Source organism: Ranitomeya imitator, chromosome 5 (assembly GCF_032444005.1).
Source record: "Ranitomeya imitator isolate aRanImi1 chromosome 5, aRanImi1.pri, whole genome shotgun sequence".
Lineage (NCBI taxonomy): Eukaryota > Metazoa > Chordata > Amphibia > Anura > Dendrobatidae > Ranitomeya > Ranitomeya imitator.
The window spans coordinates 338203239-338230174 of record NC_091286.1 but is presented as its reverse complement, the minus strand read 5'-3'; the positions used below and the strand labels follow the sequence as shown (position 1 = coordinate 338230174).

Genomic DNA, 26936 nt, shown 5'->3' with positions numbered 1-26936 from the left:
CAAACAGGAATTAGGTTAAAAAAAGAAAGCAGTTGTATAGTTTAGAGAGGGAAAAAAGGTTTTATTTGCTTAAAATACATTAGAAGAGCGTTTAGACTATTACATGAAATAGAGAGGCAAATTAAAATCGAAGTTAGTTTCAGACCACTTTTATTTGGCAGAGGATGTGCTACATGTCTACATTAATAAATTAGTGTGCTGTCTGATAATATACGTACTACATAATATTACTACACCGTATTTATGCTAGGAGCGTTAAACTTTTTATTTTATGGGGGCAGAAAGACTTCATCCCTACCTCGGTGTGCTGTGTAATCTGTGCAGTTTCTGTGTAGATGTATTGTACATCTGATTAACGCCTGCACATCCTTCTGCATACCTCCCAACTTGAAGAACAGAAAGAGGGACAAATTATGTGGTGCGTGTAGTGCGTTGAGGCAAAGTTGACCGGGCCATAGCCAAACCCCCAAAACACACCCATTTACAATTTTTTTCTACAGTGGCAGGAGGATATGTCAGAGGGGGTGGTGGCAATGGGTGGCATTCAGCAGATGCCTGACACTGCAGGGCATGGATCCAATCCCTGGACTGTTCACTTTATCCAGGATGGTTGAGACTAGAGATAAGCAGATCGATTTAGAGGACTCCAGTCTAGATTCTAGGTCAGTGGTTGGGAGGCACGCAAATCTTTTACCTTCCAGTGGCTTTTATTAGCTAGGGCTGGCAACATATTAACTGTGCATGCTCATCTCTAGTTTGGATCTGTGGATCTATTTTTTGTTCATTCATTCACATTTATAGCAGCCAGAACTTTCTCATCTTGATGTAAGGTTTCCTACATGTTATCTGGCTTTTTGAAGCCTCTAAGGCCGCGTTCACACAGTGCATAAATATTGTGTTTTTTGTTTTCTGCAGGTGTCCGAACTACACAATTACAATCTCCTCTGATTATTGCATTTTTGTTGCATTTTTTATGTATTTTCCCTTCTTATTTAACCCCTTTACCCCCAAGGGTGGTTTGCACGTTAATGAGCGGGCCAATTTTTACAATTCTGACCACTGTCCCTTTATGAGGTTATAACTCTGGAACGCTTCAACGGATCCTGGTGATTCTGACACTGTTTTCTCATGACATATTGAACTTCATGATATTGGTAAAATTTCTTTGATATTACCTGCATTTATTTCTGAAAAAAATGGAAATTTGGCGAAAATTTTAAAATGTCGCAATTTTCCAACTTTGAATTTTTATGCTATTAAATCACAGAGATATGTCACACAAAATACTTAATAAGTAACATTTCCCACATGTCTACTTTACATCAGCACAATTTTGGAACCAAAATTTTTTTTTGTTGGAGTTATAAGGGTTAAAAGTTGACCAGCAATTTCTCATTTTTACATTTTTTTTAGGGCCAAATCTCATTTGAAGTCATTTTGAGGGGTATATATGATAGAAAATACCCATTCTAAAAACTACACCCCTCAAGGTGCTCAAAACCACATTCAAGAAGTTTATTAACCCTTCAGGTGTTTCACAGGAATTTTTGGAATGTTTAAATAAAAATGAACATTTAACTTTTTTTCACAAAAAATTTACTTCAGCTCCAATTTGTTTTATTTTACCAAGGGTAACAGGAGAAAGTGGACCACAAAAGTTGTTGTACAATTTGTCCTGAGTACTCCGATACCCCATATGTGGGGATAAACCACTGTTTGGGCGCATGACAGAGCTCGGAAGCGAAGGAGCGCCATTTGACTTTTCAATGCAAAATTGACAGGAATTGAGATGGGACGCCATGTTGCGTTTGGAGAGCCACTTATGTGCCTAAACATTGAAACCCCCCACAAGTGACACCATTTTGGAAAGTAGACCCCCTAAAGAACTTATCTAGATGTGTGGTGAGCACTTTGACCAACCAAGGGCTTCACAGAAGTTTATAATGCAGAGCCGTAAAAATAAAACAACAATTTTTTCCCACAAAAATTATTTTTTAGCCCCAAGTTTTGTATTTTCCTGAGGGTAACAGGAGAAATTGGACCCCAAAAGTTGTTGTACAATTTGTCTTGAGTACACTGATACCCCATATGTGGGGGGGGACCACCGTTTGGGCGCATGGGAGGGCTCGGAATGGAAGGAGTGCCATTTGGAATGCAGACTTAGATGGAATGGTCTGCAGGCGTCACATTGCGTTTGCAGAGCCCCTAATGTACCTAAACAGCAGAAACCCCCCACAAGTGACCCCATATTGGAAACTAGACCCCCCATGGAACTCCTCTAGATGTGTTATGAGAGCCTTGAACCCCCAAGTGTTTCACTACAGTTTATAACGCAGAGCCGTGCAAATCAAAAATATTTTTTTCCCCAAAAAATTATTTTTTAGCCCCCAGTTTTGTATTTTCCCAAGGGTAACAGGAGAAATTGGACCACAAAAGTTGTTGTCCAATTTGTCCTGAGTACGCTGATACCCCATATGTGGGGGGAACCACCGTTTGGGCGCATGGCAGAGCTCAGAAGGGAAGGAAAGCCGTTTGGAATGCAGACTTAGATGGATTGGTCTGCAGGCGTCACATTGCATTTGTAGAGCCCCTGATGTAGCTGAATAGCAGAAACCCCCCACAAGTGACCCCATATCGGAAACTAGACCCCCAATGGAACTTATCTAGATGTGTTGTGAGAACTTTGAACCCCCAAGTGTTTCATTACAGTTTATAACGCAGAGCCGTGAAAATAAAAAATCTTTTTTCCCACAAAAATTATATTTTAGCCCCCAGTTTTGTATTTTCCCAAGGGTAACAGGAGAAATTGGACCCCGAAAGTTGTTGTACAATTTGTTCTGAGTATGCTGATACCCCATATGTTGGGGTAAGCCCCTGTTTGGGCACACGGGAGAGCTCAGAATTGGCTGGAATTGAGATCGGACGCCATGTCGCGTTTGGAGAGCCCCTAATGTGCCTAAACAGTGGAAACCCCCCAATTATAACTGAAACGGTAACCCTAACCACACCTCTAACCAAGACACACCCCTAACCCTAATCCCAACCCTATTCCCAACCGTAAATGTAATCCAAACCCTAACCCTAACTTTAGCCCCAACCCTAACTGTAGCCTTAACCCTAGCCCCATCCCTAACCCTAGCCCTAACCCTAGCCCCAAGACTAGCCCCAACCCTAGCCCTAGCCCTAACCCTAATGGGAAAATGGAAATAAATACATTTTTTTAATTTTTTTATTTTTCCCTTTTTCCCTGATTTAGTGGATTTTCATGATTGGCAGCCGTCACACACTGAAAGACGCTTTTTATTGCAAGAAATATTTTTTGCATTACCACATTTTGAGAGCTATAATTTTTCCATTTTTGAGTCCACAGAGTCATGTGAGGTCTTGTTTTTTGCGGGACGAGTTGACGTTTTTATTCGTAACATTTTCGGGCACGTGACATTTTTTAATCGCTTTTTATTCCGATTTTTGTGAGGCAGAATGATCAAAAACCAGCTATTCATGAATTTCTTTTGGGGGAGGCATTTATACCGTTCCGCGTTTGGTAAAATTGATAAAGCAGTTTTATTCTTCGGCTCAGTACGATTACAGCGATATCTCATTTATATTTTTTTTATGTTTTGGCGCTTTTATACGATAAAAACTATTTTATAGAAAAAAATAAATATTTTGGCATCGCTTTATTCTCAGGACTATAACTTTTTTATTTTTTTGCTGATGTTGCTGTATGGTGGCTCGTTTTTTTGCGGGACAAGATGATATTTTCAGCGGTACCATGGTTATTTATATCTGTCTTTTTGATCGCGTGTTATTCCACTTTTTGTTCGGCAGTATGATAATACTTTTTCTTACGGTGTTTACTGAAGGGGTTAAGTAGTGGGGCATTTTTATAGGTTGGGTCGTTACGGACGCGGCGATACTAAATATGTGTACTTTTATTGTTTTTTTTATTTAGAAAAAGAAATGTATTTATGGGAATAATAATTTTTTTTCTTTATTTAGGAATTTTTTTTTTTTTACACATGTGGAATTTTTTTTTAACTTTTTTACTTTGTCCCGGTGGGGGGGACATCACAGATCGCTGATCTGACAGTTTGCACAGCACTCTGTCAGATCAGCGATCTGACTTACAGCGCTGCAGGCTTACCAAGCGCCTGCTCTGAGCAGGCACTTGGTAAGCCACCTCCCTCCCTGCAGGACCCGGATGCCGCGGCCATTTTGGATCCGGGCCTGCAGCGAGGAAGGAGGTAGGAGACCCTCGGAGACCCCCGACTCCCTCGCAGCGTCCTGTCCTCGCCGCACTTTCTCCTGTATGAGCAGTCACGTGGTGCCGCCCATTACAGTCATGAATATGTGGCTCCACCCCTATGGGAGGTGGAGCCACATATTCATGACTGTAATGGGCGGCACCACGTGACCGCTCATACAGAAGAAGCTGGCGCTGAGAGGACGCTGCGAGGGAGCCGGGTGAGTATTTTATTAACAGTGGGCGGGCGCACAGGGGGTGGGAGGGGGCTGGGGACAGTGATCTTTATTTAAAACACGAAAAAACAAAAAAAAGATTTTTCATATCTTCTTTCCAGCGAATGCTATTGGAGAGAAGATATGAATGGCAGCTTCAGCACCACATGGGGGGGACAGCGCTTACTGTAATTGACTTTAATGGGTCCGTGTAATCCGTGCGCTCCCACGAACACTGACATGTCTCTGTGTTTTGCACACGGACACACGGTCCGTGAAAACACGCTGACATGTGCAGAGACACATTGATTTCAATGTGTCTACATGAGTCAGTGTCTCCGATACGTGAGGAAACTGTCACCTCACGTACCGGAGCCACTGACGTGTGAAACTGGCCTTAGATAGAGTCATTACAAACAGAGTGATCTATTTCAAGTGTTTATTTCTATTAATGCTGATGATTATAGCTTACAGCCAATGAAAACCCAAAAGTCATTATCTCAGTAAATTAGAATACTTTATAACACCAGCTTGACAAATTATTTGAATATCCGAAATGTTGGCAAACTGAAATCTATGTTCAGTAAATGCACTCAATACTTGTTCGGGGTTCCTATTGCATCAATTACTGCATCAATGCGGCATGGCATGAAGGCAATCAGCCTGTGGTACTGCTGAGGTGCTATGGAAGCCCAGATTGCTTTGATAGCAGCCTTCAGCTCATCTGCACTGTTGGGTCTTGTGTCTCTCATCTCCTTTTGACAATACCCCATAGATTGTCTATGGGGTTAAGGTTGAGCAGGTTTCCTGGCCAATCAAGCACAGTGATACTGTTGTTTTTAAACAAGGTATGGGTGCTTTTGGCAGTGTGGTTAGGTGCCAAATCCTGCTGGAGAATGAAATTTCAATCTCCAAAAAGCTTGTCGGCAGAGGGAAGCATGAAGTGCTATAAAATTTCCTGGTGGACAGCTGGCTGACTGACTGGTCTTAATAAAACACAGTGGACCTACACCAGCAGATGACATGGCACCCCAAACCGTCAGTGATTGTTGCAACTTCAGACTAGACTTCAAGCAGCTTGGATTGTGTGCCTCTCCACTCTTCCTCCAGACTCTGGAACCTTGATTTCCAAACAAAATGCAAAATGTACTTTCCTCTGAAAACAATACCTTGGACCACTGAGCAACAATCTAGTTCTTTTTCTCCCTGGACCAGGTAAGATGCTTCTGGCATTGTCTATTGGTCATGAGTGCCTTGACACAAGGAATGTGACACTTGTAGCCCATGTCCTGGATATGCCTGTGTGTGATGGCTCTTGAAGCAATGACTCCAGCAGCAGTCCACTCCTTTGCAGGTGTTTTTTGATTATTCTTCTAATTTACTAAGTTAATGACTTTTGGGTTTTCATTGGCTGTAAGCCATAATCATCAACATTAACAGAAATAAACACTTGAAATGGATCACTCTGTTTGTAATGACTCTATATATGAGTTTCACTTTTTGTATTGAAGAACTGAAATAAATTCACTTGTTGATGATATTCTAATTTTGTGAGAAGCACTTTATGATGACTGCAATATAGTAAAAGAATAAACATTTTGAATTTTGATGGGAGTGCTTCTTTAACCCCTTCATGACCATGGGATTTTCCATTTTTCCTTGTTCGTTTTTCGATCCCCTCCTTCAGAGAGCCATAACATTTTTATTTTTCCATCAATATAGCCATGTGATGGCTTATTTTTTGCGGGATGAGTTGCGGTGAAATTGCAAAAAAAGTGCAATCCCACACTTTTTTGTTTGCCTATTTTGCTAGGTTCAATAAATACTAAAACTGACCTACCATTTTGATTCTCCAGGTCATTACGAGTTCATAGAAACCAAACATGTCTAGGTTCTTTTTTATCTAAGTGGTGAAAAAAAATTCCAAACTTTGCAAAAAAAAATAAAAATTTGCGCCATTTTCCAATACTGAGTCGTAGTGTCTCCATTTTTCATGGTCTAGGGTCGGGTAAGGGCTTATTTTTTGCGTGCTAAGGTGATGTTTTTAATGATAACATTTCGGTGCAGATACATTTTTTTGATCACCTGTTATTGCATTTTAATGCAATGTCGCTGTGACCCAAAAAACGTAATTCGGGCGTTTCGAATTTTTTTCTCACTACGCCGTTTAGCGATCAGATTAATCCTTTATTTTATTTATAGATTGGGCGATTCTGAATGTGGTGATACCAAATATGTGTATATTTAATTTTTTTATTGTTTTATTTTGAATGGGGCAAAAGGGGGATGATTTTAACTTTTATATATTTTTTTTTTTCATATTTTTTTTAAACATTTTTTTTTTTACTTTTGCCATGCTTCAATAGCCTTCATGGGAGGCTAGAAGCTGGCACAACTTGATCGGCTCTGCTGCATAGGAACGATCATGAGATCGTTCCTATGTAGCTGAATTACAGGCTTGCTATGAGCGCCGACCATAGGGTGGCGCTCACAGCAAGCCAGCATCAACAACCATAGAGGTCTCAAGGAGACCTCAGGTTGTCATGCTGATGCATCGCTGACCCCCCGATCATGTGACGGGGTCGGTGATGCGCTCATTTCCAGGTCGTTGGCCGGAAGCGGTAGTTAAATGCTACTGTCAGTGTTTGACAGTGGCATTTAACTAGTTAATAGCGGTGGGTGGATCACGATTCCACCCGTCGCTATTGCAGGCACATGTCAGCTGTTCAAAAGAGACTCACAAAAAAATAAAAAATACTATTTTTGTAATTACTTTTTAGTGGTTTTATAGGGACAAAACAAATCGGATTTTTTTCTTCACCTATAGAATACAGGGAAATAGAGATACACTACTATTTACAATGTATCTCAATGTACCAGTGTCATCTGCTCCTATGTTTATCATTGTGGCCTGTGGCTCATTGCTAGATTGTCTGCCTGCGAACATGGAAGTCATGAATTTGAGTCTCATGGAGACCAGAAAAGAGAATTGCTTATTCAATTTTTGTAAGTCAGCAAAGAGTGAGGAAGTTGGGACTAAGCCCTCAAATCGGGACAGTCCTGCTCAAACTGGAACAATTGGGAGCTATGCTTGTGAAACACCTGCTATATTATCTGTGCTCAAAGATACATTAGTGTGTGTTATCTGTGGAGTTACAAATGTGGCACCCCAGAAGTCCGGTTGCCACAGTTGCATTGCCTCCCTCACAGGGAGTAATTTCATGCCTGGAAGCAAGGAGGGGTCCCCTTGCCAGGTGTCAGTAGGAGAGAAGTCGTGCAGAACCTGGGGAGTGGAGTTGTGATTAAACTCGCCCCAGAGCTGAGCGCTAGGAATCTGATACCGGAGTCCATGGTTGCGTGGGTATTGAAGTCTCGGCAGCTTAATCCGGAGGGCAGGGGACTGCAGGTCTCCTGACCCGATTTAATACCTGGCAGCACAGCAGCATACCAGAGCCTGGAGCTGACACAAAGGAGCAGCACCTGTGATAGGCTTCAGCTGCCTGCCATGCAATGGTTTGTTTTTAAAAACAGAGAGGGTCAGTTAACAGCAGGGGGATGAGCTGTTAAGCAGCAAGGAAAAAGGGAGAACAGCGCAAAAGGAAAGGCGCCAGATGTATCCAAAATTGCTTCCAGGCTGCCTGGCTCTCCATCACAATGTTACCAGTGCCCCGGTTTGTACTAGCAACTATCAAGGAAAGGAAAAGAAAGCAAAGGTCATTTTGTCCTCCAGTGATCTCTTGCGTCTTGAGTCCTGCAGTACAAGGTAACGAAGCCTGACATAAACAGAACCGTTAGCCCTGGGGACCCGCTCCACCTGTGGGGAGCAGAACGATTCCAGCTGCATCACCATCAGCCCCAGCATTCTACTTTAGCAGCGTCGGCCATGTTCTGTTGCTGAACACCACAGGTGGTGTCACACTAAATCCCATATACATATTCCCCATTTTACAGCACAGCCAGGGCCACAGAGTCCGGTCACGGCCTCGTGACTTCCCCAAAGTCTGACCTGGTCCTGAGTACCCCACGACACTGGTGGGCGTGTCATTTTGGAGTCATGAACAGGATGGCATAGCCCGGTATTACCGGGTACTGTGTGCCATAGACTTTATTGAACTGTATAATAGCCGTGATTACTGTGCCACTCGGCGTGCAGAAAGCAGGAGGCCCTGACTTGGAAACCCCTGGGAGCTCAATCCATCCCACCTGCGGAGCAGCCGCTTACTACGGTAATGATACCCAGAACCTGACTGAGGTTAACTAACAGGGAAGGAGATGCCCAATCTAGGAGAGAATCCAGCGGCGGGCGTGTCCACAGCCACTGTAATGCCTTTATCCATGCCATATATCCCACGGGCGGCCTGGCTGCCTTAGTACTCAAGGGAGTCGCACACCCTGAGTGACTTTAAGGAGAGACTGCATAGTTTATTCGAAGTGTACCCCCTGTCAGAGAGCCAAAAAGTCAGCATGCTTATTGGCCAGCTAACCGGTGCGGCCCAGAGGGAGGTGAAGTCCTGGCCGGACACCAACAAAAGAATTGTTAGGCAAATCCTGGCCTGGCTGAAGGATACTTTTGACACTCGCACTGCAGCGGAGATTAAAATGAAATTCTACGGGTGCAAACAATGGGCGCAGGACAGTGTATGGGACTATGCCCTAAACCAGCAAGAGACCCTGCAGACCATTAAACATGTAGACCTCGAAAGTGTGCGAGATGAGGACAGATTGCTAACCGAGCAGTTTACTGAGGGGCTCCTGCCTACCACTCACCGGACACAGCTGTGCATTATGGCCCTGCAAAACCCTGACCTGGAGTTTGCATGATTTAAAGACCGGGCCATCCGGGTGCTGCGAGAACCAACCCCAAGTGGCACTGCACCCCTCCAGCACCCAGCTATCACATACCACCAGGAGGTGGCATCCTTTTCCTCAGCACCCGTGAAGGCCGATGCCCAGACCCTAGATAATGACTCCCCTGCAGGCCTACGTCTCCAGGTCCAGGAGCTGACCAAAAGTGTGGCTGCACTAATCAAAACCATGCAGCCCATGCAAGTGTCCCCAAAGGAGAAGATCCAGCTGGCCTCCAGTCCAAATTACGTCCTGTGGCGACGTCAGAGGAGAATCCCACCGAACAGAGGGAGAGACAACGATCGCTACGATCAGGACGGATGGCCCATCTGTTGCCGCTGCAACAAGGCAGGGCACAATGCAAGATTATGTAGTTTAAACAAGCAATCCCTGAGGCAGAGGGCCAACCCCCAGGAGTAAGATGACCGGGCCCACAAAGCTGGCAAGACAAGTACGTGGCAGGACGGTCCTGCCCGTCGTGCTTGATGGCATCCCGATGAACACTTTATTGGACATCAGCTCCCAGGTGACAACGATGCCATGCGAGTTCAACGGCATGCCATGCGGGCTCTGCAATGCATTGGGAACATTCCAGCGGTTAATGGAATGCTGCCTAGGACATAAAAACTTCTAAACCGTTTTGCTGTATCTGGAGGATGTCATCATGTATTCAAAGATGTATGAAAACCACCTGGAGCACCTGGCCTAGGTGTTTGAGGCCTTATCCAGTTTTGGCCTGAAAGTAAAGCCATCCAGGTGCCACCTGTTGAAGCCCAAGGTGCAGTACCTAGATCATGTGGTAAGCGCCGAAGGTGTGGCACCAGACCCTGAAAAAGTCACGTGATCCATGACTGGCCAAGACCCTCCACTATCAAGGAAGTGCAGCAGTTCCCCAGGCTGGTAGGTTACTACAGGAGATTTATATAGGACCTCTTAAAAGGCCAGTCCAAGAAGGCCAAGAACCAGAGTCCTCCGTTTGAGTGGAGTAAAAGAGAAGAATCCTTCACTTGGTTGAAGATGGCTCTTACGGGAGATGAAGTACTGGCCTACCTCGACAATGGAAAACCCTTTATACTATATAAAGACACCAGCAATGTGGAAGTGGTAGCAGTGCTGTCCCAGGTACAGCAAGGCAGAGAGAGTGATTGCCTACGCCAGCAGGAAGCTTCGTCTCACGGAAAGGAACCCCAACAACTATAGTTCCTTTAAACTGGAGTTTCTTCTCATAGTCTGGGTGGTAACAGAGTGCTTCAAGCACTACCTGGCTTCAGCGAAGTTTACCATTTATACGGATAATAATCCGCTGACTTACTTTGAAATGGCGAAGCTAGGTATGTTTGAGCAGTGATGGATGGCTCGGCTGTCCAACTACGAGTTTACCATCAAATAGCGGGCAGGGTACAAAAACACTAATGCTGATGCACTGTGCAGGATGCCCAACTTGCTGGATGGGGCAGAAGAACCAGAGGAACTCAAAGAAATTGAGTTACCAGCATTCCACCGCAACGGTGTGGCCCAGTGCTCCCACTGCGTGACAGACAAGCGCTATGCCGTGCAAGAGACAACAATTAACCCATTGACCCACCATGGATGGGCAGAAACGCAGGACAACGATATGGCAGTCCACCTAGTAAAGGAATTGCTGACACAAGCTGATTCACTCCCTTGTCCAGATGTTCCACAAGAGACCCAACAGGAAGGAGAAGGGCAAGCTATTCATCTATGAGGGGAAGCTGTGTCAGAGAACCGTCAACTCCCAAACCCACAAACTAGTCTGGCAGGTGGTAGTCCCGAAGCGGGATGCACCATGGTCTTAGAAGCGTACCACGATGGAGCGGAACACTGCGGGTGGAAGAAGTTGGAAGTTCTGCTACATGAGCGATTCTACTGGGTTGGCATGAGGACAGGGCCGGTTTTAGGCAAAGTGGGGCCCTAGGCAAAGTTTAAAATGGGGCCCCAAATGCTAACATATTGCACATCACACAGAAGCATTTCGGTTGTATTTACATGCACTGATCTCAGGCAGCTAAACGAGTGTGATCGGCAATACTGAAATCTTTGGACGCTTGTTTCCCGGCCTCTTTCCACCGTCTGAGAAAGAATGATGGGGACATAACGATCACTAATAGATCACTAACAGATCACCATGCAGTATCATGTTATCAGCATCACATCTACAGTTTACACCGGCGATGTGCTGCTGAGAACAATGATTTTTATTCCGGCATAAACAATCCAATCACCCAATGAATATGCAGCATTTTGCTTGTTTAGTATAATACATCCCATACTCCTTCATATATTATAATGTGCACCACAGTCCTCCATATTGTAAAATGCACACCCCATAGTCCTCCATATAGTATAATACACTCCTCATAGTCCTCCATGTATTATAATATCCTCCCCAGTCATCCATATAGCATAATACACTCCTCATAGTCCTCCATATATTAAAATGTACTCCTCAGTCCTCCATATAGCATAATACACTCCTCACAGTGCTCCATATAGTATAAAGCATCGCCATAGTCATCCATGTAGTACAATTCACTTCCCATAGTGTAATGTATTCCCCATAGTCCTCGATACAGTATAATTCAGCCCACGTATAGTATAATGCAGCCACCCCAGAGTAAAATGCAGCCACCCCAGAGTATAATGTAACCCCCACAGAGTATGTAACCTCACCATAGAATATAATGCAGCCCCCCATATAGTATAAAGTAGCCCCCTCATAGAGTATGATGCAATCACCCCTCATAAAATATAAATATAATACAGCCCCCCATAGAATATAATGTAGCCCTGAACAGGATATAATACAGCCCACCTCCCCATAGGATATAATGTAGCCCCATCAAAGAGTATGATGCAATCATACCTCATAAAATCTAATAAAGCCCCCACAGAATATAATGCAGCCCCCAATAGTATATAAAACAGCCTCCTCCATAGAATATAATGTATAATGTACCCCCAATATATAACACAGCTGCATAATATATAACACAGCCTCCCCATAGAATATAATATACCCCCATAGTATATAGCACAGCCCACATAGTAGTATATAGCACAGCCCACATAGTAGTATATAGCACAGCCACATAGTATATACCACAGCCCACACAGTAGTATATAGCACAGCCCACACAGTAGTATACAGAACAGCCCACACAGTAATATACAGCACAGCCCACAGTAGTATACAGCACAGCCGACACAGTAGTATACAGCACAGCCCACACAGTAGTATACAGCAGTGCCCACACAGTAGTATACAGCACTGCCCACACAGTAGTATACAGCACTGCCCACACAGTAGAGTACAGCACAGCCCACATCCCCCTTCCCTTCCGAGAATGGCCCCACAGTTCAGTAAAAAAAACACAAGCTCCTTACCTCTCCTCGTGCCCACGCTGCTCCCTGCTCTTGTGTCGGTGGTTGCTGCCACACTGCCTGGCACACAGTGAGTGCGCGATGACATGCACCCACAATGTCAGAGGCAGAGCGGGAATGATGGGAGAGGGAGCGTCAGGTGACGTTCTCTCCTCCATCATTGCTTTGAACTGTATCGGCAGGCACCGGTATAGTTCAATGCGGGGGGGAATCGGTACTGGCGGCAGGCGGCCCCCCTGCCTCACAGGGGCCCCATAGCAGCTGCATGACTTGCCACTAGCTGGGTGCCCCTGGGGGAGTGGGGGCCCCAGGCAGATGCCTGGTCTGCCTGCCCCTAATGCTGGCCCTGCATGAGGAAAACAATTGAGAAATGGTGTCGAGAATGTGGTCCATGCAACCTGAGACAGAAAGACCGTGATGGCCAGAGGGTTCCTGTACAGCCCATAGTCACCAAACAACCGCTTGAGCTGGTAGTCTTCGACCACGTGAAGCTGGTCCCAAGCCGGTCAGGCTATGTCTACGCCCTCACCGTAGTAGACCACTACTCTCAGTTCCTGGTAGTAGTGCCAGTGAAGGATCAGACAGCAAAGATGGCAGCCAAAGCATTTCAACAACATTTTTGTCACCTGCACGGTTACCCTGAATGAGTGCTTACCGACCATGGCCCAGCCTTTGAAGCAGGTGTTCCAGGAGTTCTGTAACCTGTATGGCTGCAAGAAAATAAGAACTGCACCATATCATCCCCAAACCAATGGGTTATGCGAGAAAATGAACCAGGTAGTAATAGACCTGTTGAAGACTCTGCCCTTGGAAAAGCATAGCCTGTGGCCAGAGAAGTTACCAGATTTGGTAGAATAATATAACCAGATCCCGGTGAACTCCACCAACTGTACACCCGCCTACCTGATGAGGGCAAGACCTGGCAAGTTACCCATTGATTTAGACAAGGAAGTTTTAACACCTGAGACGACATTAGCAGATGCAAACTGGGATACGAAGTGGCAACAGCAATATCAAAAGGTGCAAGAATGTGTAGAGAAAAGTTTGTCCCAGGTAAGACAGAGGCAGGAAAGAAATTATAATCAGCACGCCCCTGCAGTTCCCGTGTCACCTGGAGAACAACGCGAGCCTTTTTACAGTTGTCTCTCAGATGACTCCAGGCTCTGTATATTGCTGTACCTTCAGGTCTGGGTGCGGACAGACGACCTAGAATCTTCTGCCCTCCGGTACTGCTATGGGACATACAGTTCCACACAGCCTCGGGCTCCCGGTGCCAGGTTCCTGCACTTCAGCATAGAAGGAGCTCAGTCACAGCTCCCTTCCAGCTCCTTAATTCTCCGTCTGCTTCTCCTCTCTGGCTTGTAGCTGCAGCACCACGTTGCTGCACGACCCCAGCTCCTCTCTCTTCCAACTCTGCTCTCCAACAGTCTGCTCCGTCTCCCTCCTCAGACTCAACTCCCTAACTCCTCCTCCAAGCCAGAATATATATATATATATATATATATATATCTGGGGAAGCTCCGATGAAACCGGTTTCAGAGCTCCCCCTTCTGACCTGGAATCAGAACATGTTGCATGTATTGTGCTACCTGTTAAAGGGATCCTCCGGGGTTCCAGGCATGGCATCACCCTCTCCAAAAGGAAGGCAACGCCACTGTAACAGCTGGTTTCCTGGGGTGTTACAAAAACATAGCCGAGATCGTACAGCCAGTGACTGATATATGCTGCACATGGATTGGGCAGCATGTGTAAGGTGTCAGGTTCACTTTAAGCATTTCTATAATTTTTCAGCAGTCTATTGATATAGTTATTTTCTTACAAAACAGCATCTTCCTCATTTTGTAAAAAATAGAAAGATGCAGCTTTGCAGTAAATCATTTATGGAAATGGAAAATAATACGGAACATAAATGTGGTTTCATTACAAGAGCAGGTTGTAATGTTAGAAATGAGTCATCATAACAGACAAATGTGGACCCACACTGCGCCAATAAATCACTCCAAACAAGTATCTGATTAAATGCCGCAGGATTCAGAGGCAGAAGGAAAAACAGTGATGAACTTTGGTTATGGTAGCAATTTATAACAGATTACAGATACATTTATATCCTCATACAGCCGAGATCTAGAACAGACTCGATGAAAACGTTTTCTACAGTGCATAGAAAAAGAAAAGTTATGCCAATGCATCTGAAGTACAGTATGCGAAGACAACACTCTTTGGCTCAAACTGGGTAAGCAAGGCCCTATAAGTAAATTTACCAAAACAGGAAATTTCCAAAAACATACTCTGAGCATGGTTGAGAAATAAGTGTAAACAAAACCTTTTACCAACTGTCCCGTTAAGGTGCTGCAAAATTATATTACCTTCTATTTGCTTTCCTCTGCGGTTGTTGCTTGGCTACTTTTTTTCTCAGTTCGATTGCTACTTTGCATACAGAGAGTCTGTGGTTGTCTGAGACACACCCCTTTATTTCACCATTAGTTCTGGCTGCTGCTTTCTCCTTTCTTGCCTCCTAAGATTGTCTGCTGTGTACAGTATAAACACAGGTATATGGCAGGATCACCAATAAATCAGAGATAGAATATTCCTTTCCAGTAGAGCAAGTGCAGAATGATTTTAAAGTACAGAATACTCAACCAGTACTTCGATAAGGAAGACCATCAAATAACCACATACAGAATAAGGCCCCATTCTCACATCTTGGTGATTTGTGTACTGGAAAAATCAGTACTGGTGAGATCCTTGGTCCATGTGCCATCCATGTACGTATTTGACATCCGTGTATCCGTTCGCTGTCCGTGTACGTGTGTCACGTCCGTGTTGCATCCATATGCCGTCCATGTCTCCTTGTGACACGTAATGTGTCTGCTGCAGACCTCTGGTTGTCATGCCGACCCATCGGTGACCCACGATCATGTGACGGGGTAACTGATGGGTGGGATTAGTGACGCAATTCCTGTAAATGCGAGTTAAATGCCACTGTCAAAGACTGACACCCACATTTAACTAGTTAACAGCAACATTGAGGAGCATCTTACAGGGAGTGAGCTCCATATGTGCTTCCATCAGCACAAAGCGAAGTGATTGCGTTGTACTGATAATCTCCATAGTGACCCCCAGCCAAAAGATGGCAATGGGGTCCTTCAGGGTCCTGCAGGGAAGGTGGCATATGAGCACCTGCTAAGAACAGGATCTGACATGCCTCCTCCCGTCTGTCAGACCCTCAAAAGGAATTCCGCAAATTCTGTGCTCTCAAATCCAAATGCTCCCCTCCCTTCTGAGCCACCGTGTATCTAAGCCACATTTAGCACCCATGTTTGACATTTCTGTAGTGATAAGAGGCCGCCTAATTTACATGTGCATGTCTCCAGAAACATGAGCTGGGCATAACGTAGTGTTCACTACAATGTACTGGTAACTTCAACATACTGGTCACTACAAATGCAGTTTCCAATTTTTACTCGGCAACATCCACTGCTGCTTGTTTCTGGAAAACAACCATGGAGTCAAAATCAGCACTCCATCTGTAGACAAATTCCCAAAGGGGTACAGTTTCCAAAATGGGATCACTTGAGGGAGGATTATTATTATTATTATTTTATTATTATACATTTTTATAGCGCCATTTATTCCATGGCGCTTTACATGTGAATACGGGGCAAATATAGACAATTACATTAAACATGAGCAGATAACAAGGCACACGAGTACATAAGGAGGGAGGACCCTGCCCGCGAGGGCTCACAGTCTGCAGGGGGTGGGTGAGGATACACTAGGAGAGGGAAGAGCTGGCTGTGCGGCTGTTCAGTAGGTTGAGGATCACTGCAGGCTGTAGGCTTGTCGGAAGAGATGAGTCTTCAGGTTCTTTTTGAAGGTTTCTATGGTAGGCGCAAGTCTGATGTGTTGGGGTAGAGAGTTCCAGAGTATGGGGGAAGCACGGGAGAAGTCTTGGATGCGGTTATGGGAAGAAGAGATGAGAGGGGAGTAGAGAAGGAGGTCTTGGGAGGATCGGAGGTCGCGTGTAGGTAGGTACCGGGAGACCACGTCACAGATGTATGGAGGAGACAGGTTGTGGATGGCTTTGTATGTCAGTGTGAGGGTTCTGCTTTATAGCACCAAGGGGCTCTTTATATGTAGTCCGCAAGCTATTCTAGGAAGATTTGTGCTCTGGGAGGCAAAAAGCGCTCTGTACCTCATGAGTCTCGCTGTGTGGCTAAGCAGTACTAAACAGCTACATATGGGGTATTTTTACATTCAGCAAAAATTGTGGGACAATTTTTTGTGCCATTTTTACCCATTTCCCTGAATGAAACTGTAAAATTTTGGGGCTAACACACAATCTTGGTGGTAAAAATGTAAATTATTTTTTCTTCACTGCCCAATGGTATAAAATTCTGTGACCCACCTGTGGTGTCAATATGATCACTGCACCCGTAGATGAATTAATTGAGAGGTGTACTTTGTAAAATGGGATTACTTATGGGAAGTTCTGCTGTTCCGGCACCTCAGGGGCTCTGCCAATGTGACATGACATCCTCAAGCTAGTGCAGCAAAATCTGCACTGTAATATAGTGCTCCTTCCCTACTGAGCTTTGCACTATGCCTCAAAAGGAGGTTTTTTACTTCATATGGGGTATCAGTGTAATCAGGAAAAATTTCACAATATATTTTGGGATCCATTTTTTCCTGTTTCCCTTGTGAAGATACTAAAATACATTTTTGTGGGAAAAATGATTTTTTTTATTTTCATGGCTTAACGTTATAAACTTCTGTGAAGCACCTGGAATTTCAAGGTGCTCAGCACACATCTAGATAAGTTCACTGAGGGGTATAGTTTCCAAAATGGTGTTACTTGTGTGGGGTTTCCACTCTTTAGGCACATAAGGGGCTCTCCAAATGTGATATGGCATCCGCTAATTATTGCAGCAAATTTTGCATTGAAAAAGCCAAATGGCACTCCTTCCTTTCCAAGCACTGCCGTGCTCCCAAACAGTAGTTTTTCTCCACATATTGGGTATCGGCGTACTCAGGAGAAATTACACAACACATTGTCTGGTGCAATTTCACCTGCTACCTTTTTAAAAAAAATGCTAAATTTGGAGCTAAAAATCATTTTTGTGGGAAAAAATTGATTTAATTTTTACAGCTGTTATAAACTTCTGTGAAGCACCTGAGGGTTCAAGGTACACAATACAGATCTAGATCACTTCCCTAACGTGTCTTGTTTCTAAAATGGTGTCACTCTACCTCACCTCTTCCTCTTTCTGACCACAATCTACTCACATTCTCTTCCCTCTCCACTTCTTGTCTACAATCCCCACCCCACAAACTTGCACACCCTCACAGAAATCTTAAACACCTTGATCTACACTCACTCTCTGAATCCCTCCTCCCTCTCACAGACATAAGTTCCCTTCACAATGCGTATGACGCTTCCGCTCTATATAACACCACAATAGCTGCTGCTTTGGAATCTCTTGCCCCTCTCACACATACCAAAGCTTGCAAAATCAACAGACAGCTCTGGCACACCAGCCTGACCAGAGAACTGAGGCGAGCTTCCAGGGCTGCTGAGCAGAGATGGAAAAGATCCCACTCCAATGAGCACTTCATCGCATTCAAACAGTCCCTCACTACTTTCAAGACCACACTCGCCACAGCAAAACAAACCTACTTCTCTCATATCCTCCCTGTCTCACAACCCTAAACAGTTATTCAACACCTTAAACTCTCTCTTCCGTCCCCCAGCACCTCCTCCCTCCCCACTCATCTCAGCTGAAGACTTTGCCTCATTTTTCAAGCAGAACAATGAGAACATTAGAGACAGTTTTAGTCAACAACCCCCAGAGCCCTTCCTCCCAACTACCCAGCCCTCCACCTCTAAAACCAACTTCTCCACTATTACAGAAGATCGACTCTCCACTCTACTCTCAAGATCGCATCTCACCACCTGTGCACTTCACACGATCCCTTCCCACTTCATCCCAAACCTCGCCAGTCTGCATCCCAACTCTAACCCACCTCTTCAACCTATCACTAACAACTGGCATTTCCCCTCAATCTTTAAACATGCCTCAATCACACCTATCCTCAAAAAGCCCTCTCTTGACCCATCCTCTGTATCTAGCAATTGCCCTATATCACTTCTCCCCTATGCCTCAAAACTACTGGAACAACACTTCCATCTTGAACTGTCCTCCCATCTATCTTCCTGCTCCCTCTACAACCGCTTACAATCAGGCTTCCGGTCACACCACTCCACTGAAACTGCCCTAACTAAGGTCACCAATGACCTATTAATGGCCAAGAGCAAGTGACACTACTCTATCCTCTTCCTCCTGGACCTGTCCTCTGCATTTGACACAGTGGACCATTCCTTATTACTACAGACTCTCTCATCCCTTGGCATCACAGACTTGGCCCTATCCTGGATCTCGTCATACCTAACTGCCGAACATTCAGCGTCTCCCATTCACACACCACCTCCTCACCTCGCCCCCTATCTGTCGGAGTCCCGCAAGGTTCAGTTCTAGGGCCCCTGATCTTCTCTATTTACACTTTTGTCCTAAGACAGCTCATAGGATCTCACGGTTTTCAGTATCATCTCTATGCTGATGACACACAGATCTACATCTCTGGACCAGATATCACCACCCTGCTAACCAGATCCCTATCTATTTCATCCTTCTTCTCCGCTAGATTTCTAAAACTTAACATGGACAAAACAGAATTCATTGTCCTTCCCCCATCTCACGCGACCCCCCAATGAACCTATCCATTACAATAAACGGCTGCCCACTCTCCCCAGTCCCACACGCTCCCTGCCTCGGGGTAATCCTTGACACTGATCTCTCCTTCAAACCGCATAACCAAGCCCTTTCCATTTCCTGCCGCCTTCAACTCAAAAATATTTCATGGATCCATACATTCCTAAACCAAGAATCTGCAAAAACCCTAGTCCATGCCCTCATCTTCCCTTATCTCCCGCCTCGACTACTGTAACCTCCTGCTCTGTGGCCTCCCCTCTAACACTCTCGCACCCCTCCAATCTATTCTAAGCTCAGCTGCCTGACTAATGCACCTGTCCCCCCGCTATTCCCTGGCCTCTCCCCTCTGTCAATCCCTTCACTGGCTCCCCATTACCCAGAGACTCCAGTACAAGAGCCTAACAATGACATACAAGGCCATCCATAACCTGTCTCCTCCATACATATGTGACCTCGTCTCCTGGTACTTTCCTGCACGCAACCTCCAATCCTCACAAGATCTCCTTCTCTACTCCCTTTTATCTCCTCTTCCCACAATCGCATACAAGATTTCTCTCGCGCATCACCCCTACTCTGGAACTCCCTATCACAACAAATCAGACTTTTGCCAACCATCGAAACCTTCAAAAAGAACCTGAAGACCTACCTCTTCCAGCAAGCCTACAACCTGCAGTAACCACCGATCGACCAAACCACTGCACGACCAGCTCTATCCTCACCTACTGTATCCTCACCCATCCCTTGTAGATTGTGAGCCCTCGCGGGCAGGGTCCTCTCTCCTCCTGTACCAGCTGACTTGTATTGTTCAACATTATTGTACTTGTTTTTATTATGTATACCCCTCCTCACATGTAAAGCGCCATGGAATAAATGATGCTATAATAATAAATAATAATAACTTGTATGGGGCTTCAACTGTTTACGCACTTCAGGGGTTTCCAAACATGACATGCTGTCTGCTAATTATGTCAGCAAGTTTTACATTCAAAAAGTGAATTGGTGCTTTTTCCGAGCCCTGTTGTGCACTCAAACAGTGGTTTCCCCCCACATATAGGGTATCTTCATGCTAATGAGAAATTGCACAACAAATTGTGCCTTCTATTTTCTCCTGTTACCCTTGCAAAAGTTTTAAAAATTAGTTCTAATAGAAAATTAATGTGAAACAGTCAAATGTTTATTTTTTTCCCTTACACGTTCCATTAATTCCTGTAAAACACCTGAAGGGTTAATAAACTTCTTAAATGTGATTTTGAGCACCCTAAGGGGTGCAGATTTTAAAATGGTGTCATGTTTGGGTATTTTCTGACATATAGGCCCCTCAAAATCACTTCAAATACAGTGTGGTCCCTAAAAAAATAAAGGTTTTGTAAATTTTGCTATAACAATGAGAAATCGCTAGTCAACTTTCAATGCTTATAACTTCCTAACAAAAAAAATAATGTTTAAAAATTTGTGCTGATGTAAAGTAGACATGTGGAAAATGTTATTTATTAACTATTTTGTGTGACTTACCTCTCTGATTTAACTGCGTAACAATAAACATTTGAAAATTGCTATTTTGCCCAACTGCGGGCACAGCCGAAAAGCATTAGTGCACATGCGCCGGCGCACTATGTCCCGGAACACAGCGAAATGCTTCCGGGACTTTTCGGCTCAGGTGACAGGTTCCATTTAAAGGGGTTGCTTAATCACACCATATTGATGACCGATCCGTAGGAAAATGTTATCCAAAACTGCTAATTTTCTCTTCTCATCATGAGTGACATAAGTAAAGAGAAAGATAACAGGGATCAGTACCCGCAAAACATAATGCAAAAGGGTGGTAAAAGCGAGGTATAACAACAAAATAACACATTTATAATGGAATATGTTATCCAGTCATCCTTGTGAGATTGGGTGGGGTCCCACACTCAGCCACCCCAGTGATCTGTTATTTCCTCCGAAAAAGGAACACTTCATTCAATGTTTAGCAGCCACTGCCAGCTATATTCATACCCCTTTCCTTCATTCATTCTCATGTGGAGCAGATTGGTTCATGCATTAGGGTATGTGTCCATGTTCAGGATTGCATCAGGATTTGGTCAGGATTTTATGCAGGTAAAATCCTGACCAAATCTGCACCTGAGGTCACTGGCAGGTCACCTGCGCTGTTCTTGCGTTTTTTCAGCAATGTAAGGACATGCTGCGTTCTTAAAAGACACGCCGCACGTCCGTTTCCGCGGGTATGCCGCATGTGTCTTTTAATGCGTAGTGGAGACAGGATTTCATGAAATCCCCTCCACTATGCTGTAACATCTGGAGGCTGCGTGTTTGACGCTGCGGCTCAACGCAGCGTCAAACACGCAGCGTTTCCTGAATGTGGAAACATACCCTTATAGTTGTAATTATAGTGCTTCCTTCCATTTATTGTCCTCTGCCATCCCTCAGTTGAACATGTGGACACACAAGTACTTAGCACAAGCTACACAGTACAATTACAGCACTTATTAAAATGGAAAAATATGTAGTATTATTTTATTACAATGACAGCCCATAATGGATTGCAATTCAAGGGTCACTTGAATGGTCGCTCTTGTCTTCAGGTCACATGGCACTAAAGACAAAACCAATGTTTTGTTTGTCTAAACAGATTCATTAAGCAATGAAAACAATTTTTGCAATGAAAGAATAAATGATGTTTTATCTGATTATGTCTTCCAGGCTAGACATGTGTAAGAAGAGGAAAGATGCATTAGAACATCTGTGGCGTCAAGGTTTCTGCACATAATGAATGTTTCTATGGGGAAAAAGCTGACCAGGGTCAAGATGAGCATTATCTGAAAGCTGCTGAAAATTCTTTTACATTCTCAGTGAGAAAGATGAATTTTACAAACTGTACAGCGGAAACAATATCAAACAAATCCAAGACAGTAACTGAAAAAATGCTGATTTCCTTAACGCTGGCTGTAATTACTATCCTGACTACACTGTTAAACTCTGCTGTCATCATTGCAATTTGCACAACCAAGAAATTGCACCAACCTGCTAATTATTTAATATGTTCTTTAGCAGTTACGGATCTTCTTGTTGCCATTTTAGTTATGCCTTTAAGCATTGCCTATATAGTTATGGACAAGTGGACCCTTGGTTATGTAATATGTGAAATATGGCTTAGCATTGACATGACGTGCTGTACTTGTTCCATTCTTCATCTTTGTGTCATTGCACTTGACCGATATTGGGCAATTACGGATGCTGTTGAATATGCCAGAAAGCGAACAGTGAAAAGGGCCGGAATGATGATCCTATCTGTATGGACAATTTCTATCTTCATTTCCATTCCTCCCCTATTTTGGAGAAATCATCAGAACATTAGTATTGGAAATAGTTGTATAATTCAACATGACCATGTTATCTATACAATATACTCGACATTTGGGGCATTTTATATCCCTTTGACTTTAATACTTATTTTGTACTATAGAATTTACCATGCTGCAAAGAACCTTTACCAAAAACGTGGATCAAGCCGACACTTAAGCAACAGAAGTAATGACAGCCAAAACTCTTTTGCCCATTGTAAGCTTACACAGACATTCTGTGTGTCAGAATTCTCCACCTCGGACCCTACCATGGAATTTGAGAAGATCACTACATGTGTAAGAACCCCTCCATATGACAATGACATTGATATGACTTGGGATAGGCAACAACAGATCTCTAGTTCAAGAGAGAGAAAGGCCGCTCGCATATTAGGACTCATTTTGGGAGCTTTTATGATAAGTTGGTTGCCATTTTTCATCAAGGAACTTGTTGTTGGACTACACCTTTGTACTGTTTCTCCAGAAGTGGCTGACTTTCTAACATGGTTGGGCTATGTTAATTCTTTAATTAATCCACTTCTCTATACGAGCTTCAATGATGATTTTAAGATAGCCTTTAAAAGATTAATCAGATGTAAAGAACACACATAAAGTGTTTCAGGCCCAACGTCTACTAAGCCTTAAAGGTTAGAACATTCCACATGATACCGGATTCAATTTACGGATGACACGGTTATAAAATTATGATTTATTTATTCTTACTTTTTTATGTCCAGTCATGTAATGCAGTCTTCTACCTCTGTTTGTAACAGGTAAAAAAAAGTACAAAAATAATTTTCTTAACATGCAACGATTTTTCTAGTATTTATGTCATGAATTTGTAACTATTCAAGTGCATACATACCATGAGGCTGCTATGGTGCTCTTGGAGGGAGTTTTAAAGATATCCAAATCCCTTTTGCTACTTTTCTCCAGATAAATTGCTAGAAAGAGGGTGAGGAATTGGCCAAAGAGTCATGGAAAGAGTCTACAACCCCACACTATAAAGTTCCAGTATTGTATGTTTCCTTTGTATGAGCACCGCATGCTTTAGAAGTTATATTTATGTATAAACAAATTAATTCCACTTTTCGAAGGTCTTTAATTATCTTATTAACTCATACTTCCAAATATGAAAGGTAATATGGAAATCCTGAATGATGAAAAGTTATGAATTATCACGAAGAAATGCCAAGAAAAAATTTAAGAAATAGTCCAGCATTTTCTTTCCATCCATGCACACTTACCCTATTTGTCTATCACAGTCTGGATTTCTTTTACACATGCTGTACTTACTTCCTACTGGTTCAGCCTTCTCAATATTTCTGTAGCCTTTATCTTGATTCTCAGATTTAATTCTGTATATTTTTACTATATGATCTTCTATTAATACCGTAATGCATCAGAACAGCATCTCATGGGCAGCTTGATCCAGTACTATCATTAACACTGTTATTATTGTTCCCTCTATATTGTCCTGAATAAGCTAATATTATATAAGTAATCAGTCAGGGATTATGAACTGTGAACTCCTATATTATAACTGTGTGACAGATGCTGTACAGTCATCATCATTATCTGTAATACGAGTTCCTTTCTCAACTTTGCGAAGTTATCCATGCAATTTCATCATCTGTGAACTAGAGATGAATCAATTCGTGAAGGATCAAGTTTGAGTCAAATTTACTGAAATTTGTATTTTCACTCTAATTCAAGCACTTTGAGATTCAATTCGCAGGTCACAAAAAAAATCCAAGTCACCATTTACCACACTGAAGCATTAGAGAGCAGACCAATGTCTTTATGCTTTAAGTGTGGACTTTCCCATAATACCTTGCATTTATGACATCTAGTGGATTATCATACCTTGTACAGTGGTGGTCAGTACCTGTGCCATCACAAATCAGCAGTTCCCAGTGGAGCACGGTTTGTATGGCAGAGTTTTTTTCATCAAATTCACTGGCTGTCTCTCTGTCCTATAGAGTGTAAGCACTTATGATCAACAGGGTCCTCTTTTTTCTCTCCTGTAGAGTGCAAGCTCTTATGATCAGCGTGGTTTTCTCTCTTCTGTAGACTGTAAGCATTAATGATCAGTGAGCTCCTATCTTTCACTCTCTTTCTCTACTGTAGAATGTAAGCTTTCATGGTGAGCAGGATCAATGCTCTCTATGTCATGAAGAATGTAAGCTCTTATGGTCAGCTGGGTCCCCTCTCTCTCCTTTAAAGTGTAAGGTCTTATGATGAGCAGAGTTCCCTCTCTTCTTCTCTTACTGTGTCATGAAGAACATAATCTTTTATGGTCAGCGGGCTCCTCTCTCTCTCCTATAGAGTGTAAGGTCTTATGATGAGTAGAGTTCCCTCTCTTCTTCTCTTACTGTGTAACGAAGAACATAATCTGTTATGGTCGGCGGGGTCCTCTCTCTATCCTATAGAGTGTAAGGTCTTATGATGAGCAGGGTTACCTCTCTTCTTCTCTTTCTCTGTCACAAAGAACATAATCTGTTATGGTCGGCGGGTTCCTCTCGTTATCCTATAGAGCAGAGGTGTCAAACTGCAATCCTCAAGGGCTGCAAACAGGTCATGTTTTCAGGATTTCCTTGTACTGCACAGGTAATAATTTAATCACCTAAACACATAATGATTCCAGCACCTTGTGCAAAGCTAAGGAAATCTTGAAAACACGCATGGTTTGCGGCCCTCGAGGAATGCAGTTTGACACCCCTGCTGTAGAGTGTAAGGTCTTATGATGAGAAGGGTTCCCTCTCTTCTTCTCTTACTCTGTCACAAAGAACATAATCTGTTATGGTCGGTGGGGTCCTCTCTCTCTCCTATAGAGTGTAAGGTCTTACGATGAGCAGAGTTCCCTCTCTTCTCTTACTGTCACGAAGAACAGAATCTGTTATGGTCGGCGGGGTCCTCTCTCTATCCTATTGAGTGTAAGGTCTTATTCGATGAGCAGGGTTCCCTCTCTTCTTCTCTTTCTGTCACAAAGAACGCAATCTGTTATGGTCGGCGGGGTCCTCTTGCTATCCTATAGAGTGTAACGTCTTATGATGAGCAGGGTTCCCTCTCTTCTTCTTTCTCTGTCACGAAGAACATAATCTGTTATTGTCAGTGGGGTCCTTTCTCTCTCCTATAGAGTGTAAGGTCTTATGATGAGCAGGGTTTCCTCTCTTCTTCTCTTACTCTGTCACGAAGAACATAATGTTATGGTCGGCGTGGTCCTCTATCCTATAGAGTGTACGGTCTTATGATCAGCGGAGTTCTCTCTCTTCTCTCTCTCCTCTCAACCATGTGTATTTTCCAAGCAATTATAAGCTTTCAAGTATTGGGATTCACGCAAATTTATTCATCACATTCCAAACTTTTTGGGTAAAATTTGGTGAAGCATGGTCTCAGCAGCAAGATTATTTCCCATGTAATTTCCACTTAAAATTAACTTGAAGATACAAGTTTATTATCATTTTTGCAGGGTTCTTCAGAGCAGAAGAAAAAAGGCAAAGTTTTACGTTAAAAATGAAAAATTGCATCGGAGCCAATAAGGGGCTAAACATTCCAGCAGAAATGTTTATTTCATGGTATTACCAGTGCAACAGTGGAGTACAAAGAGTTTGGTCAGTCTCTTTGGCAATGCTCCTAGCTGAACATGCTAATCTCCATAAAGCATGATAAGGACCATTCATGAATTGCCTAGTAAGTACCTGTATATTTTGAATCAAGTTTACAATAAGAATATTCAAGTTGGCATATTTCAAGCAGTAAATTTTAAGATGGCCTTTAAAGGATACATAATTATGAAACTTTGCAAATCGCTTCATTAGGGGATTTGTCTTCATTGCTGTAAAAAACTGTGTGTAATTGGCTTTCAAACCCGTGGTTGTTCCCAGTTTATATGCCTGTATCTAGCTAGATTGAAATCAGAAGGAACTTATTTGGAGTTCAGAGGATGAAAGTGAAAGAGTCAACTCAGCACTTTTGGGGTAATCAGCTGCTAGAGATTGTTCTGATAAGCACACCACTCAGAGAATGAGAAGGTGCAGACCATTTCACTCCAAATTAGTATGTTCTGATAATACTGCATTTAAAGGCATGAAAATATGTAGACTGGGAAAAAGGC

The 26936-nt window shown here is 43.4% G+C and overlaps 1 protein-coding gene across 1 annotated transcript in view; it reads left to right on the top strand.

Annotated features, from left to right (window-relative positions):
- The window catches only part of HTR1E (5-hydroxytryptamine receptor 1E), a 92440-nt gene extending 66224 nt beyond the window's left edge, over positions 1–26216 (top strand). Inside the window, exon 2 of the mRNA XM_069726401.1 lies at positions 22179–26216. Coding sequence (XP_069582502.1) covers positions 22337–23431 — 1095 coding nt within the window. The 5' untranslated portion in view covers positions 22179–22336 and the 3' untranslated portion in view covers positions 23432–26216. The remainder of the gene's footprint in view (positions 1–22178) is intronic.
- Positions 26217–26936: the final 720 nt, after the last annotated feature.